We start from the raw sequence: 15,204 nt of genomic DNA, 5'->3' as shown, positions 1-15,204 counted from the left end.
CATAGGATCACAGTCACTATCACTAATATCGCCTTGGTTTTTAAATATATCTAAATTCCTCATGTGAAATGGAGGGATGTTAACTTATTCCACTGGATCAAAATCCCAGGCCTCTGGATACTAGTTTGGCAAGTTACCCACAACTCAGTTGTATCTGCAAAGTGCCAGAGATACACAATCTGTAAAAAAGCGTACCCTTTAAGGCATGTAAAGTTATCAGAACAGTATATGGAATAAATCAGCAATGGTGAATTTAATTTTCATGATAGACACAAAATGCTGGAGTAACTCAGCGGGTCAGGCAGCATCTCTTTTTTTAAACCAGCATCTGCAGTTTTTTTTCCTAATATTTACTGCAATATGGGTTTCCTAATAATGAGGAAAGCAACATGCATATCCTCCCCAATCAACCTAGACAACTTCTTCCCTCTAAGAAATATTCAACAATGTTAAATAAAAAAAATTAAATTAAGACTCGAGGCATTAAAGGGGATAAAATATAAAGTTCAGCCGGGATTGGGGCATGTACAAGGCAAGTTTGTGGAACTACTGCTACTGTAATATTCATGCCATTAGGAGCCGCTGGCAGGTATTTCCAAATAAGGCTAGAAAATACCCAATAACATTTAGTCTGCGTACCAGGTACCTAATTGCCCGGAGTAAGCAAAGATGCCCAATACATGTTTACTCACTCGAGGACCAGGATTCAGCCACGTTGAACATTTCTGCTGAGAACCTGAATAAATGCCAGAGGTCTTGCTGACTGAGAGACTAACAGATTTCACTGTGTGAACAGGTTGTTCCAACAACTTTCAATCACATGCTTTCAGCTAACATTATCTAGTTGCCACAGTTGTTTCTCTGTACTGGGTGTAGGAGAAAAAAACACATGATTTGGAATGAAGGGCCAAGGGAGAGTACTATTAACAGCATTTAGTTAATCTGTAATACCCACGAGGATGGACGATCAGGAGTTCTACAATCAGACTATGAAGACTAACTTCCCACTTTAGAGCCAATCATGGTCTTCGAGTACTGGGATTATTTTACATTCCAGATGGTCTAGTCATGGATATTTTCTTCTGTAACCAGGGCTCTAAACATGAGCAAATGCTGGCAACCAACACAAAAACTGAAGGTAACAATAAACTTGATCATTAAAAATTGACAGCAAGAGGAACAGTTTTCAATTGCAGAACAGATTTTTTAAAAAGCTCTTAATGTGATAGGAAAAAACTTTGTACAGCAGTTCAAGATATTTAGCAGCAAGAGACAGACATGGTCAATATCACAATGCCCAAAAGGGTGCAATATCCTTGGGTTAATGTGAACACTGTACAATTGAATGTGGAGAAACACGTTATGTACCGGCCCTGTTTACAAGTTTAATTGATGAGTAGGCACAAGCACTGCTTTTAAAAGACATCGTGCATAAACCAAAGATAAAATGAAATCTTAGAAGTATATCAAAACCAGTAAGCTACAAATACACAAAATATGACATTTCAGATTACTGCCACCAGAGAATTTATAGAGCTGAGACTAGATAATAGATTAACAACTGACCAGAAAGAAGCAGACAGAAGCAGAAAATATTTAGAGAGATAATTCTACTTTGGTAACAGCCCGGATTAAACTGACATAATCAGATGTGCAGCACTTTGGTCAACGTGGGTTGTTTTTAAATGTGCTATACAAATAAAATTGACTTGACTTGACTTGACTTAAATAACTTAAATAATGAAGTTGGATCATTTTATTGCTGGTACTCACTTGCTTATTTAAATTGGGCGTGTATATGAAAGGAGAGGGGGGGGGGGGGTGTGGATGGGAGAAGTGGGGAATAAATAGTGAGAAGCAAGCTAAATTATATGAAGGCCACAGTCATAAAATGGTTAATGATTAGCTCAGCTAGTTACAAAACGTATGCAAAATTACCTCAGCTACTTTGGAGAGAAGTAGGCCTTTCATGTTGCCAAGACATTTTGTCGAAGAAATGCGTCCTGAAATCATTATGCGTGGCTTCTCCCTTATTCTAAGGTAAGCTAATGCACTCTTATTCTGGACTCCCATCCATAGGAAAGAGTTTATATTTTTCTCTATCAAAGTTTTAATCACCTTAAACACATCAATTTATATTACTCAATCACATCTGCTCAAGGGAAAAAAGATCTGTCCTAATTAAACTCATCCCAGTTTTGTTCTAGGAGTCCGCACTGTATCTCTTCCAAGGCCAGATTCTTCCTGAAATGTTGCAGTGTTTGAACCGAGATCTAACAAGCTTATAGAACTGCGACATACGTATTGCGTTCCAATCTGCCCAAGATAAAAGATAACATTCCATCAGCCTTTTAAATTTTTACCAATTGTTGTTCACAGACCACAAGTCTCTTCATTCTTCCACTGATTTCTATCCATTTGATTTAACTTTTTGCTACGGGTTCCATTTGCTATTGTGCCTGCCACACAACTTAGTGCCAATGAATGTGAAACACTATTCTTTCATCCAAGTCAAGTCAAGTTTATTTGTCACATACACATAAATGTGCAATGAAATGAAAGATTACCCACAGTCCAACAATAAGAGCAATAAAAATAAGCAATAACACACACAATCAAACAATGTCTGTTCACAGTCACGTGAACCAACAAAGATGATCACAAATATTAAACAATGGTTTGTTTGATTGTCCGAATAGTTAATTGTTTAAATGTAACGTATGAAATTGCACATATTCAAGAGTGGAAGACTGGCATTCCCAGAAAGAGGTAGTGTTTTGGAAAGAGAGATGAATAATTTTGCATTGTCAAGTGCTTGTTTGACAAGATCACTGTAATTTACATAGAAATGAAGAGACGACTGCAAGCTTGCATACAAATTTATGAACTGATTTGTAAACCTATACGTAAATTGCAGCAATCGTGCAAGTGCTTGGCAAACTAAAATATTCCTTTCTCTTCTCCAAACCGTTTCCAAATCTGGGAACATTATGAATAAAGAATATCACAATAGAAAAGATAAAGGGGAGAGCAAGGAAACGACACGGGTCACAAAATCTCGACCAAACGAGGGAAAGAAAATGATGACAGCATTTAGCAAGCTGTTGGTGTGGGTCAATGGAAACTAAAATAATTTGCTGTTTCTCTTTGATGCTATTAAAGGGTGCAATACCATCAAAAATGCACATTTATTAGAGGTTTAATTGATTACCAGCATTGTGTCTAGAATATTTGTGGTAACCTTGAAATAGATATTGAGTCCTCCCAAAACATACTTAAGAGTGATTCAGGTACAGTTTATCCTTCTCAGAGTTGAACAAATATAGAATGGCAGGCATGGTGTAAACTGGGGCTGGGGATTTACAATTATATTATCATTTAATTAGAACAGTCCCCAATCCACAGGGCTTGTCACTTTGTTCCATCCATCCATCATGACGGTGCGTTGCATCAAGGAGGCTGGAAGTATCATCAAGTCTGCCTGCAACGCTGGCCATTCCCTTTTCTACCTTCCGAAAGAAGGTACAGGAACTCGAAAGCCCAGGCTTCCAGATTTTAGAACAGAATCTTCCCCCTGGCTTTCAGACACCTACCAGGGAAGTGGGATTAGGTCACTGTTATGATGAGACACATCCGGCAATGTTTAGAAATAAATTTCCATCTGAGAGACTTTAGAGGATCAAAATGGCTGGAGTACAAGAAATCACAGCCAACCATTTAAAAAAAAAATTGTGCAATCATTACTGATTGAAACATGCACTAACCTGCATTCTAACATTTCATAGCTCTGTATTTAAAAATTATGGGTTTCTTCGTTTGAGAAATGTGAAATATTCTTTAAAAAGAGTTAACGTATTTCAGTGGAAAAACGTGTCTAGACATTAATTGTTGAAGATGGTGTTTGGAATCAGTGGTATGAGAATAGAGATTTTCTTTAAATATAAAAATCAAGAAACAAAATATTTTCATGGGGAACATTCTGCAGGTCCTGACTGCATTTAAAGCATTTTACTTCCGTGACTATCTTGAAATCTATGACGGAAGTTCAACGCTCTAACAGTAATAACATTTAAAAAATGCAGGTTGATGGCAACTTGCAAAGAACAGTCAGGCATGGGTAGAAATGCCACAAATATAAACAAAATCAAAATTAAAGTAATAATCACTGCACACAGATTACACCCCACCTCAACCCAAAAGCCAAAGCTTTGGTGACTATTTGATGGTTGAAAGCAGAGCATTTATCAAAGTCTGAAAAACATTCTACATTTCTGATGACCTTACCATATTGTGAATAATATTGGTGAGTGTCCATACCACTGGCACGCTGAAGAATGGGATACTCAAGAGAATGATATGAAGTAGCCCAATGCCCAGGATATATGACAGCCAGATTCCACGGCTGTTCATAACCCGGGTATTTGGATTCACCTCACTGTGAGCAGTACCCACGTTCATGGTTTGCTTTGTTGCAACCTGCAAGGAAAAAAAATATATAGAATTAGCAGTTCTCAAAATTTAAAAAAAAACGTTATTCAAGATGTAACAAAATCAGTCCAAATAAAGAAATAAGACGACATTAACCAACTTCCCAATCCCCCACTCCTCCCTACCAAGAAAACAATAGTCAAGGGAAAATCCAATTTTCACCCATGCAGCAGTTCTTTAAAAAAAAAATATTCTAGGTGGAGACACAAGGGACTGCAAGTGCTGGAATCTTGAGCAAAGCACCAACTGATGGAGTAACTCAGCGTGTTAGGCAGCATCTGTGAAGGAGGTGGATAGGCGACTGGTCGGGTCCCTTCTTCATACTTAATATTTTAGATGTTTTAATTTTGCAGGTAACTCATTTGTCCATCAATAACGGGGAGAGGACTGCTGTGGGGTGACTACTGACCAGAAACATAACTGGATCCACTCATAAATACTGCATCAGCAACTGCAGGTAAGAGGCTGGCTATCCTACAATGACTGGATCACCGCCTGACTGCCCACATGTCTTTCAACCATCTGCAAGGCCCGTCAAGAATGTAGAGGAATACTCTCCACATGCCTGGATGGAGACAGATCTGATAACAAACAAGAAACTTGACATCACCTACGAGAAGCATCCCACTTGATTTGCATCAATCCATCACTAAAACATTCACGCTTTTCATCATGGCCGTAATGCATATCATCTACAAAATGCACTTACCAGGCTATTCCAACAACTCCTTTCTAACACAGGACCTCTACCCACAAGATTGAGGAGCTGCAGGTTTCCTTACAAATCACCTGTCATCACGACTAGGATATATATTGCCATTATTTCAACATTGCTTAGTCTAAATCATTGTCACTGGGTCTTATTTGTTGGAAATCCCTCCCCATAGCACTGTAAGCTCCTCCATCAGAAGCACTGTGAGCTCCTCCATCAGAAGCACTGTGAGCTCCACCATCAGAAGCACTGCACTGCAACAATTCAAGGCAGATCACCACTACCACCTCCAGTTATTTGGAAGATCAATAAACACTGGCCGCATCCAACAGATAAAAGGCTACACTCACAATCACAATATTTTTTTTAAGACACTAAGTGCTGGAGTAACTCAGCGGGTCAGGCAGCATCCCTTGAGAATAAGGATAGGTGACATTTCGGGTCAGGACCCTTCTTCAGGCTGACTGTGGTGGGGGGATAGAAAGATGAAAGAGAAGAGGGATGTGACACAAGGATAGAAGAGTTGCCAATTGTGAAGCCAGAGGAAGGAAGGGAGGGGTAATAAATGGGGGGGGGGGGCGGAGGATGAAGTAAAAGGGAAAGTGGTTTTGGTTAGTAACCTAAAATTGGAGAATGTTCATACCGTTGGGTTACAAGCTATCCCTCTGGGGTTTCAGAAGGTCGTTTATGACTTTCGTGCTACTTGATGAACGACTTATATTTAAAGACTCCGATTGTATTTGTTCCCTTTGCACTGTGTACTTGAATTTTGATGATTTTTGGATGAAGATCTTTGTTAAAAATAATCAAGCTGTTTACATCCTTATGATTTTTAAATCATCACATCCCTATGATTTTTAAATCCTCAGTAGGTATGATCTGGGACTGAAATAAAGATTACAGTGAATAAAGTATTATGCAAAATAAATGTGAAACGCCATTTTTAGTTTATCTACCACATTTACAAATAAGGTTTGGCATTCATGAAGTGTCAAATACAGTCAATCTTTTGATTTATTTATATTCCATTTTATACAAATATTGTTTAGCCTTGAAGAATTGCCGTGAAGAACATTGCTATTGAAAAGGGTACGGTGAAGACAGATGGTTTGACAATTAATGGTTTGTGCTTAGAATACTAGTGTGTGATGTATAGTCATTTTGTAGGTGAAATTCTCATGTAACTGGCAGAATAATGCAACCAGCAAGCCCTAGTCTGGAAAATTTCGTCTATTTTCCCCTTGTAAACCATTCAGATGCAGCATTCCCAATAAATCAGTCAACTCACCATTACAATTTTTACCTTTATAAAAATATGATAATGACAACAATCTGCGGAAAAATCGAAAGCAAAAGCTTTTATCTTATTGAGGAGGCTGCTCAAGTAGAAGGACTACAACATTAATTAAAAAAGGACAGCTATCACACTTTTACTGCTAAAAACACAAAAATGTTGCCAACACCCTGAACTATAAATAATTGAAAACATTGATTTCTATGCATTAAATTAAAACCACAACATTTTACATAAAGACTTTTTATACCTCTGTATTTCAGTGTACTTGCCAACCATCACCAAGGTAAAAGCAACAACATAGTTTGTTTTTGCCAAGTACTGTAGTTTTAACAGTTTTGTGACATTTACTGTTGCCAATTATTCAGAACATCATATGATCAATGATTAAAAAACTCATTTCATATTTATCCAGAGCCCTCAAAAATAACCCATAATATTCTCATTCAATCGTTGATCATGATTCATTATAGAAAACTTGTGCCGAATTGTAAAAGACAGGAAATATTAAGAAATTAATTTACAATCGCTAGCTCTCAAAAGCAAAAATAATGACAAAAGTGGAAGAAAGGAACTATACACTTTACAAAGAATGGGAATTACTCAAATTTTTTAAATCCATTTTATACATGCAAAGTAATGCTGTTGGCTGCTTAACAGAACATCTATATTCTGTTTGACCATACACTAACTCAGTTACATCCATATGCACTGCCAGGAGGTACTGGCTAGTGACCAAAGAAAAGAAACCTTTCCTATTTTCTCACTGCTCCCCAATACTGCTCGCATTTTACCTTACTATCACCATTGTTTATTGATATATTGCAATATTGATTATTTATTTATCTTAAGCCCTAGTTAAATAATATTGTTTTTAAATTGTGTCCTGTGCTTTTATGTTAGTATATTATGCACCAATGGAGTGGCAATAATAATTTTGATGTATGCAGTACTTTCAACGACAAATAGAGGCATTCATTCAATAGCCGAGGGGCAGTGCAATTAATTGGATTTTCAGATCTCTGAACTATCAGCACTAGTAAATATTATGCATTTTCACATGCCCCATTTCAGGGTCTTCATTTCCTACATATTCTTATGATGCACATTCAGCTGGCCATCCATGACAGGCGCAGTCTACAGCAGATGGGGGACAAATAGACAACTGGGCACACCATGTTTATTGTATTCAAATGTGAATAAAGGTAATTAAGCGAATTTTTCCACATTAGCTCCTTTCCTTTCATGGAATTAATGAACGCATCGAATTCTGCAGATTCTTAAGTCCTAGCTTCCACCTTTTTCCTGCAGTCAGCAAGACAAGATGCCTTCATGGTTTCAACCTAGCACTGAGAAATACTCAACATTAGCACATACGCAAACCCCAGAAGCAGCTGAAATTGTAAATTAGGTCATTTAAATGTAGGCACCTTCTTCACTGGATTTCAACTGTGCACAATTATGTAAACAGTATTCTGGTACTATTGAGATGTTTCTTTTATAAACACAGGGTATTCAGACCAAGCAATGAGTTATTCTTGTCTGGGCTCTTATCCATTCGAAAATGCAGCAATTGTACGATTGATTCCATTACTTTGATTGAATCCAAAGATCCAGTAACTTTTGACAGATTAAGGAGAACAAAACTGCACTTATAGTCACTCCCATGCTTCTACCCTGTGGACTGATGGCTATTCTTAAAAATATTTATATAAAAGTACTTTCCTATAAAACTTTATATAACAGAAATAAAACCAGAAAATGCAGGAAATTTACAAGGCTGGCAAAAATTGTGGAGAGAGAACCAGTTCAATTCCATGTCCTTCCAACATCAACAATAATTTGATTTTTTGATTCCTACAATTCAAAACACTATTTGCAGAAATAGTCAAGTAATTGCTGTTTAGCAGCTGACATGCTACTGATGCCAAGAGGCTCAATATTAAAGAAAGCTACATACACTCAACCCAAAGATACCAGAATTCATAAGCTATTAGAATTAATTTTCCTAAAGAGAAGGGACTACTTAATTCTAACTTGAACAAGATTAACCAAAGTAACAAAATTGACAGCTTTGGTGAAAAGTATCAGTCATGATGCTTTAATTTCATTGGCACATTCAGATTTGAGCTAAAACAGAGATGAGAGATGATCTTGTAGAGGTGTTTAAAATCATGAAGGGAATAGATGTTGTGAACGCCCAGTCTGTTTCTCAGAGTAGGGGAATCAATAAACAGAGGACATAGGCTTAAGGTGTGAGGGGAAAGATTTAATGGGAACCGGAGGTGCAGCTTTTTCACACAGACGTTGGTGGGTATAGGGAACAAGTTGCCAGAGGATATTGGGGCAGATATTATAACAGCATTTAAAAGACATTTGGACAAGTACATGGATAGGAAAGGGTTAGAGGGATATGGGCTAATGGGTCTAGCTTATATGTGCATCTTGGTTGGCATGGCCGAGTTGAGCCAAAGGGCCTGTTTCCTTCTGCGCCGGCAATGGCTGCCTCGCCAACAGTCTGTCTGTCCTTTCTTCTGTTTTGTTATTTTAAGTACATGTTAAGAGTATGTTTTAATGTTCTCTGGTTTGTTTTATGTGGACGATGGGGTAGGGGGAAACTTTTTTTCAATCTCTTACCTTGCCTGAGATTTTTTTCTGGATCGTATCTCTGCGGCCTAACATGGAGCTGGCGGCCTTGCTCGAGACTGACTTTGAGCCCCACCGCGGGGGCCGAGGATTTATCATCGGAGCCTGTGATCCCTTGCCTGGGATCGACGCTCCAACCGTGGCTTGCGGATTTCAACATCGAGGAACTCGCAGTCTCGGGTAGAGACTGATGTCAGGAAGCTCCAAATCGCAGGAGGTTCGACCAGCCCCGACTCGGGAGTCCGATCGCCTGGTGCGGGCGGGGGAGCTGAGATCCCCCCCAATGCAGAAGGCTCGACCGCAGGTTGCGGGAGCCAAGATCGCCCCGACAACGGAAGGTTCGAGTGCCCCGACCGCGGAACAACAAAGAAGGGAAGAAGATTGAACTTTTTTTGCCTTCCATCACAGTGAGGAATGTGGGAGTCGCTGTGGTGGATGTTCATGTTAAAAATGTATTTGGGTGTTTTGTTGCTCTTTATTGGTATGACTGTCTGGCAATCTGAATTTCACAGTACCTTAATTGGTACATGTGACAATAAACAAACCTTGAACCTTGTATGAGTCATGGTATGACTGATTCCATGACTTACTTCCAATAATATGTTTGTTCAATTTAAAAATAACATGGAATTGATTCCTTTATTTTCTATTTGCACGTCTTGATTAAAATTATATAATTGAACATTCATGTGCAAAAATTTACTTCAAAATATAATTATATTCTATTTTCAGTAGTAACTTAGATCTAAGATTAATTGCCCAGCTTGTCAATGTGTTATAAAAAGGATGTGCATGATATTTTTCAAAAATGGTGTCTCCTCTCCTTCTGTGTTAAGTTACTCTTTTGCGAGTCATTTTAGTTATTGAATTTCACTCACTACTTTACATGCAAAAGAAAGATTTAATAGTGCATTGAGTTAAATATTTGAATATAGAGTTCTCTAATGCTTTCTCAATATTGCGCGTTTCATTGAGTCCATAAATCTTTATGGAAAAGCAGTTTTGGTAATTGGATTTTCACTTCACTGGACCATATCCAGCATCTCCACTGTGGAACGAGGTTGGCCTCCTTTTGAATGGACTGGTTGCTAAGAGGCACACAAAAACATGCACCAGCCCACGTACCCTTTCATTTAATTTCCTACAAGTTTCTGCTGACTACTTGGCACCTTTCTCCAAAATGGAGATCAGTATTAATATTGAGAATAAATACATTTAACCATGGTTGATGAGGAGGAACATAAAATTTCATAAAAGGGAGTTAGTAAAATCTAAAAATGCAAGTTAAATTAAAAAAGTGTGAACTATTTAGCACAAAAGGTCAAAGCTTCTATCAACTCATCAAAAGTTCAAAGAGGAACAAATTAATCACAACCACGTCTGATAATCACTCCCCATTCCACCCTCCACATCCAGCACTCTGACTGCAAACCAGAAACTTGTATTGAGTCAGCAAATTTCATGGCATGGATTTGGATTCTACATGAAAAGCCATGTAGCAACAGGGATAGGGAAAAACGCTATCCCATTAATCTTGGCATAGTTCTAATTAATCACAGGCTTCCAGCTTTCACCACAGAAGTTTAAGAAAAATGTATAGATAAAAAGCATTGAATTCAAAGAAAATCTAATAGGTAATATATGCTTATGCATATATTTCAAATTTAGATTATCAGCAGTAAAATACTTAGGGTTCTGGGGTCACAAGGAGCACCATGTGATTGCATGTTAGTTTTTTTAAATATTCTATGTACAAGTATATTCAATGTTACAATCCATTCAACTCAAATGTAAGCAGATAATTCGATGGGCATACACTTCAAATTGAAATATATATGTTTAAATACTTATGTTCAGAATAAAAGTGGATACAATTGATGAAGCCATGAAAAAGCTTTCTCAAAAATATTATTGGTCCTCAAAAGCATGGCTTGCAAGAATATTTCCTCTTAAGATTTTTATTCCAAAGAAATAACATTTCCAAAATTAGGAATTAATTTCTACCAATAAGTCACAATAAAATAAATGTTTTTGGAGAAAGTTATATGAAGCAGCATTCATTTTACTGCCTCAATTTAAAAATTAGATTGCTGTTTTGATCATTGCTTTTTTAAACAAGCAAGACAGCACAACATCAGAATCAACAATTTTAAAACAGTGAAAGGGTCCTGACCTGAATGATCAAGCTCAATGTACCGTTCTTTATTTCCCACAGCTCAATTGAACACAAATATGTGAATTTCACACCATACCATTTCTTTCATACAGCTCCTCTGACAAATGTGTCTGACTTGTGAATTAAAATGGGAGAACAATACAGCTTCTGTTTCTGGAATCAAAAACCACTTATGGCTCTAACTAATCTCAAGGGAAGTTTCTATGGAATAATCCGTGCATCAAAAGGTAGCACAGAATTCGAAATTTAACAAAATACAAACTTTGAAAATCCAAGTAAAGCAGTCTTATTTGCTTAAAACGATGCGTAATAACACAAGGTCCAGACAACACTTCAGTAACCATCAGATATTTCATACATACGAATCATTCTTCCAAAACACAAGTTCACAATCAACTCTTACTTCTGCACTACCTTGGTAACCCCAAACCCGGCTGTTTTGCAAGCAGTTCTTGGTTTGGAAATCCCAAATTCTTGACGACAATAAGTCTACACAAGCTCAATCAGATGAAAATGCACAGTCCTGTACAACAGCATAATTTTGTGTTGCATCAACCAGAAATTGGAACTGCAGAGTATTTATCAGCTTCCTGAATAGACAGGAGCAGCTTTATTGATTCTGCACCAGGAATAACACAAGCTTGGAATTCTGATGCACCAGATCATTATGCAGAGTTGTACCCTCATGCAGCAATGCATTAGTTTACACACAATTCTATAATTCTTCCGTCTATCTCTTCCACCCACCATTTTCTGTGAAAGCGTTTAAATCTCACTATCCATCAAAATATTCACTGTGGACACAAAATGCTGGAGTAACTCAGCGGGACAGGCAGCATCTGAATGGGTGACATTTCGGGTCGAGACCCTTCTTCAGACTGATGTCAGGGGAGTGGGCGGGACAGAGATAGAATGCAGTCGGAGACAGTAAGACTGGTGGGAGAACTGGGAAGGAGGAGGGGATGGAGAGAGAGGGAAAGCAGGGGCTATTTGAAGTTAGAGAAGTCAATGTTCATACCGCTGGGGTGTAAGCTACCCAAGCAAAATATGAGATGCTGTTCCTCCAATTTGTGCTTTGCCTCACTCTGACTCCATTCTATCTCGGTCCCGCCCACTCCCCTGACATCAGTCCGAAGAAGGGTCTCGACCCGAAACATCACCCATTCCATATCTCCTGAGATGCTGCCTGTCCTGGTGAGTTACTACAGCATTTTGTGTCTACCTTCGATTTAAACCAGCATCTGCGGTTCTTTCCTATACAAAATATCCACTGCACCTGAACTAAACGTATTTCACTGTACCTCAGTACACATGACAATAATAAATCAATGCCAATTAGCTTAGTCACTTTTTAATTATAATGCAAAGATAAAGAACCACTGCAAAGCAAATATACTTCGATTGTATTTATTTTATTCAACATTAACCTTAAGATTAATTACATACAGTATGAGCCAACAAGGGCTAAAGGAATCAAGGGATATGGAGAAAAGCAGGAACGGGGGACTGACTTTAGTTGAGCAGCCATGAACATATTGAATGGCGGTGTTGGCTCAAAGGACCGAATGGCCTACTCCTGCACCTATTTTTCTATGTGTCATACAGTATGAACATTAACTTCTTACCCATGTTCAGCGATTGAATACAATATTCCGTGGGTAACAATGCCCCATATATGCAACATAAACTCTCCCTCTAATTCAAATGTATTACATGCTTGGCACACTGACGTACTGCAAACTACTGCAATCAAATGTACAGACATCCAGAACATTCTGTTCTATTCTTGATTTTTCTATATTTGGCCCTTTGCTGAACGACAACCAAAAAAAAAAAAAAATAAAGAACACCGGACCAGAATTCTCCACACATTTCAAACATAGCCAGATATTTTCAGTTCTCAAAAATGCTTAACATATTATTCCTCAGAGGAAAATTATTTCTCCTTCTGTCCTGTCTGGGAAGAAACTGCAAATGCTGGTTTAAACCGAAGAGAGACACAAAAAGCTGGAGTAATTCAATGGGACAAGCAGCATCTTTGGAGAGAAGGAATGGGTGATGTTTCGGGTTGAGACCCTTCTTCAGACTGCTTCTGTCCTGTGGGGCAACTTACTTGTACTAGTTTCTGCAGTGGTGGGCATTACCAATTGGTGCCAGAGATTTAAGAAAGAAAATGAAACTGTGAGAAACCTTTACTAATAAAAACGATTTGTGTAGAATGTACGGTAGGGAATACACCTATAAACTATGAGCACTACAAATTACTGTGAGATAGACAGCTGACTTTTGCATGGCACAAAGTCCCAAGGCATTTCACAGCAGGTTATATTATATAGAAGATAGACACAAAAAGCTGGAGTAACTCAGCAGGACAGGCAGCATCTCTGGAGAGAAGGAATGAGTGACGTTTCAGGTCGAGACCCTTCTTGAGACTAGACCTGAAACGTCACACAGTACTCCAGCTTTTTGTGTCTGTCTTCAGTTTAAACCAGCATCTCCAGTTCCTTCTTACATAATTAAATTATATACATTCTTTTCTTGAAGTGCTCAATGCAGACATCAAATTTTTTATTTTTTTTAAACAAGCTTGCATCCAGAAAAAGACAATGCACTTTTTAAACTCATTTTCCACACCCAGTCTTTCAAGTGATCAGGATTTTCTGATCATATATAATATATATAAATCATGGGAGATCCTTTCAACTAAGTATTGATTTTAACAATGAGCACTTTGCTTCAGCAGCAAAATGTTAACGTTACCTTCACTGTACCTCAGTATCCTTGGCAGTTCAATTGCACAAAGCTGGGTCTTAGTGATTTGGGCGTCTTCTGGACACCCTTAATTTGTAGAAACAAGGTACTTCAGATGTTGGTTTGCACAAATGGACACAAAGTGCTGGAGTAACTCAGCGATCAGGCAGCATCTCTGGAGAACATGGGTTGGTGACGTTTTGGGCCGACACCCTTCTTCAGACTTATTCAAATTTGTAAAAGCAATTGCTGCTAAGTAATTCTGCATGACAACACTAACTGAACAGGTACACTGAAGAGTCAAGGATCAGGAAATTCTTCAGAGAGACAGCAAGCATTCCAACCTCTATCAATCAAGAAAATGGGACTGGATAAACAGTAAATACTTGAAGGGAAAGAGAAAGTAGTTGCAGGGTTATAAGGAAAGAATAGACAAATGTGATTAAATAGACCGCACAAATACACAGACCGATTGCTTTCTCTGGTGTGAAATTCTACAACGGTGTAAAAGCACTATGGAGATGAATGGGGTTACATATCACGATTTCTCCTTCCGTGAGCAGTAAACAGGTATGTATTTTAAGAAGTTAGGATACAAATCTTTATGTTATTCGTTCCTTGCATGAGAGTTTTCCCATACAGCAAACACCTTATGCCTTGTATACTAATTACATAATGATAGGCCAGAACAGAGTGGCCTCCAAAACCAAACAAAAAGGTTGATTAAAGAATGTTTTCTCAAAATATATAGCTTCAAAATTATGTTCAGGATGGATCGGCTTTCAAATTGACCTACTGAAGGCAAATGTACACAATTTGCCTGAAGAAACAATTAGCAAACAGTATGTAATTTTGTTTCAGCAAGAACATAACGTCCTAGAGTAACAACACAAATCATTTTATTGTGAGTCTGTAAGTTAACACAACTTGGCATTAAGCATTCCTTATGGCTGACACAAGAGTTGGCACATCAGAATACTCACTTAAAAAGCAATCAAACTTTAAATCAACAAAACTGTACAAAAGGACATTCTGCAAATAGGTGGAAAGTCAACTCCATTTCTGTTTTCGCAAGCCTTCCCTCCTGAAAGTAGTGACTTGTATAGAAGCATGATTTTCTGTGTACATTCCAGTATC

General features: G+C 38.0%; 1 protein-coding gene across 2 annotated transcripts in view; it reads right to left on the bottom strand.

Moving 5' to 3' along the window:
* The window catches only part of LOC144607623 (ORM1-like protein 3), a 39,464-nt gene that overhangs the window by 6,197 nt on the left and 18,063 nt on the right, over positions 1 to 15,204 (bottom strand). For both annotated transcript variants that reach the window (XM_078424569.1, XM_078424568.1), the window contains exon 2: positions 4,285 to 4,476. In XM_078424569.1, coding sequence (XP_078280695.1) covers positions 4,285 to 4,458 — 174 coding nt within the window. In that variant the 5' untranslated portion in view covers positions 4,459 to 4,476. The remainder of the gene's footprint in view (positions 1 to 4,284; positions 4,477 to 15,204) is intronic.

This window comes from Rhinoraja longicauda, chromosome 29 (assembly GCF_053455715.1).
Source record: "Rhinoraja longicauda isolate Sanriku21f chromosome 29, sRhiLon1.1, whole genome shotgun sequence".
Classification (NCBI taxonomy): Eukaryota; Metazoa; Chordata; class Chondrichthyes; order Rajiformes; family Arhynchobatidae; genus Rhinoraja; species Rhinoraja longicauda.
This window is presented reverse-complemented; position numbering and strand designations above follow the sequence as displayed.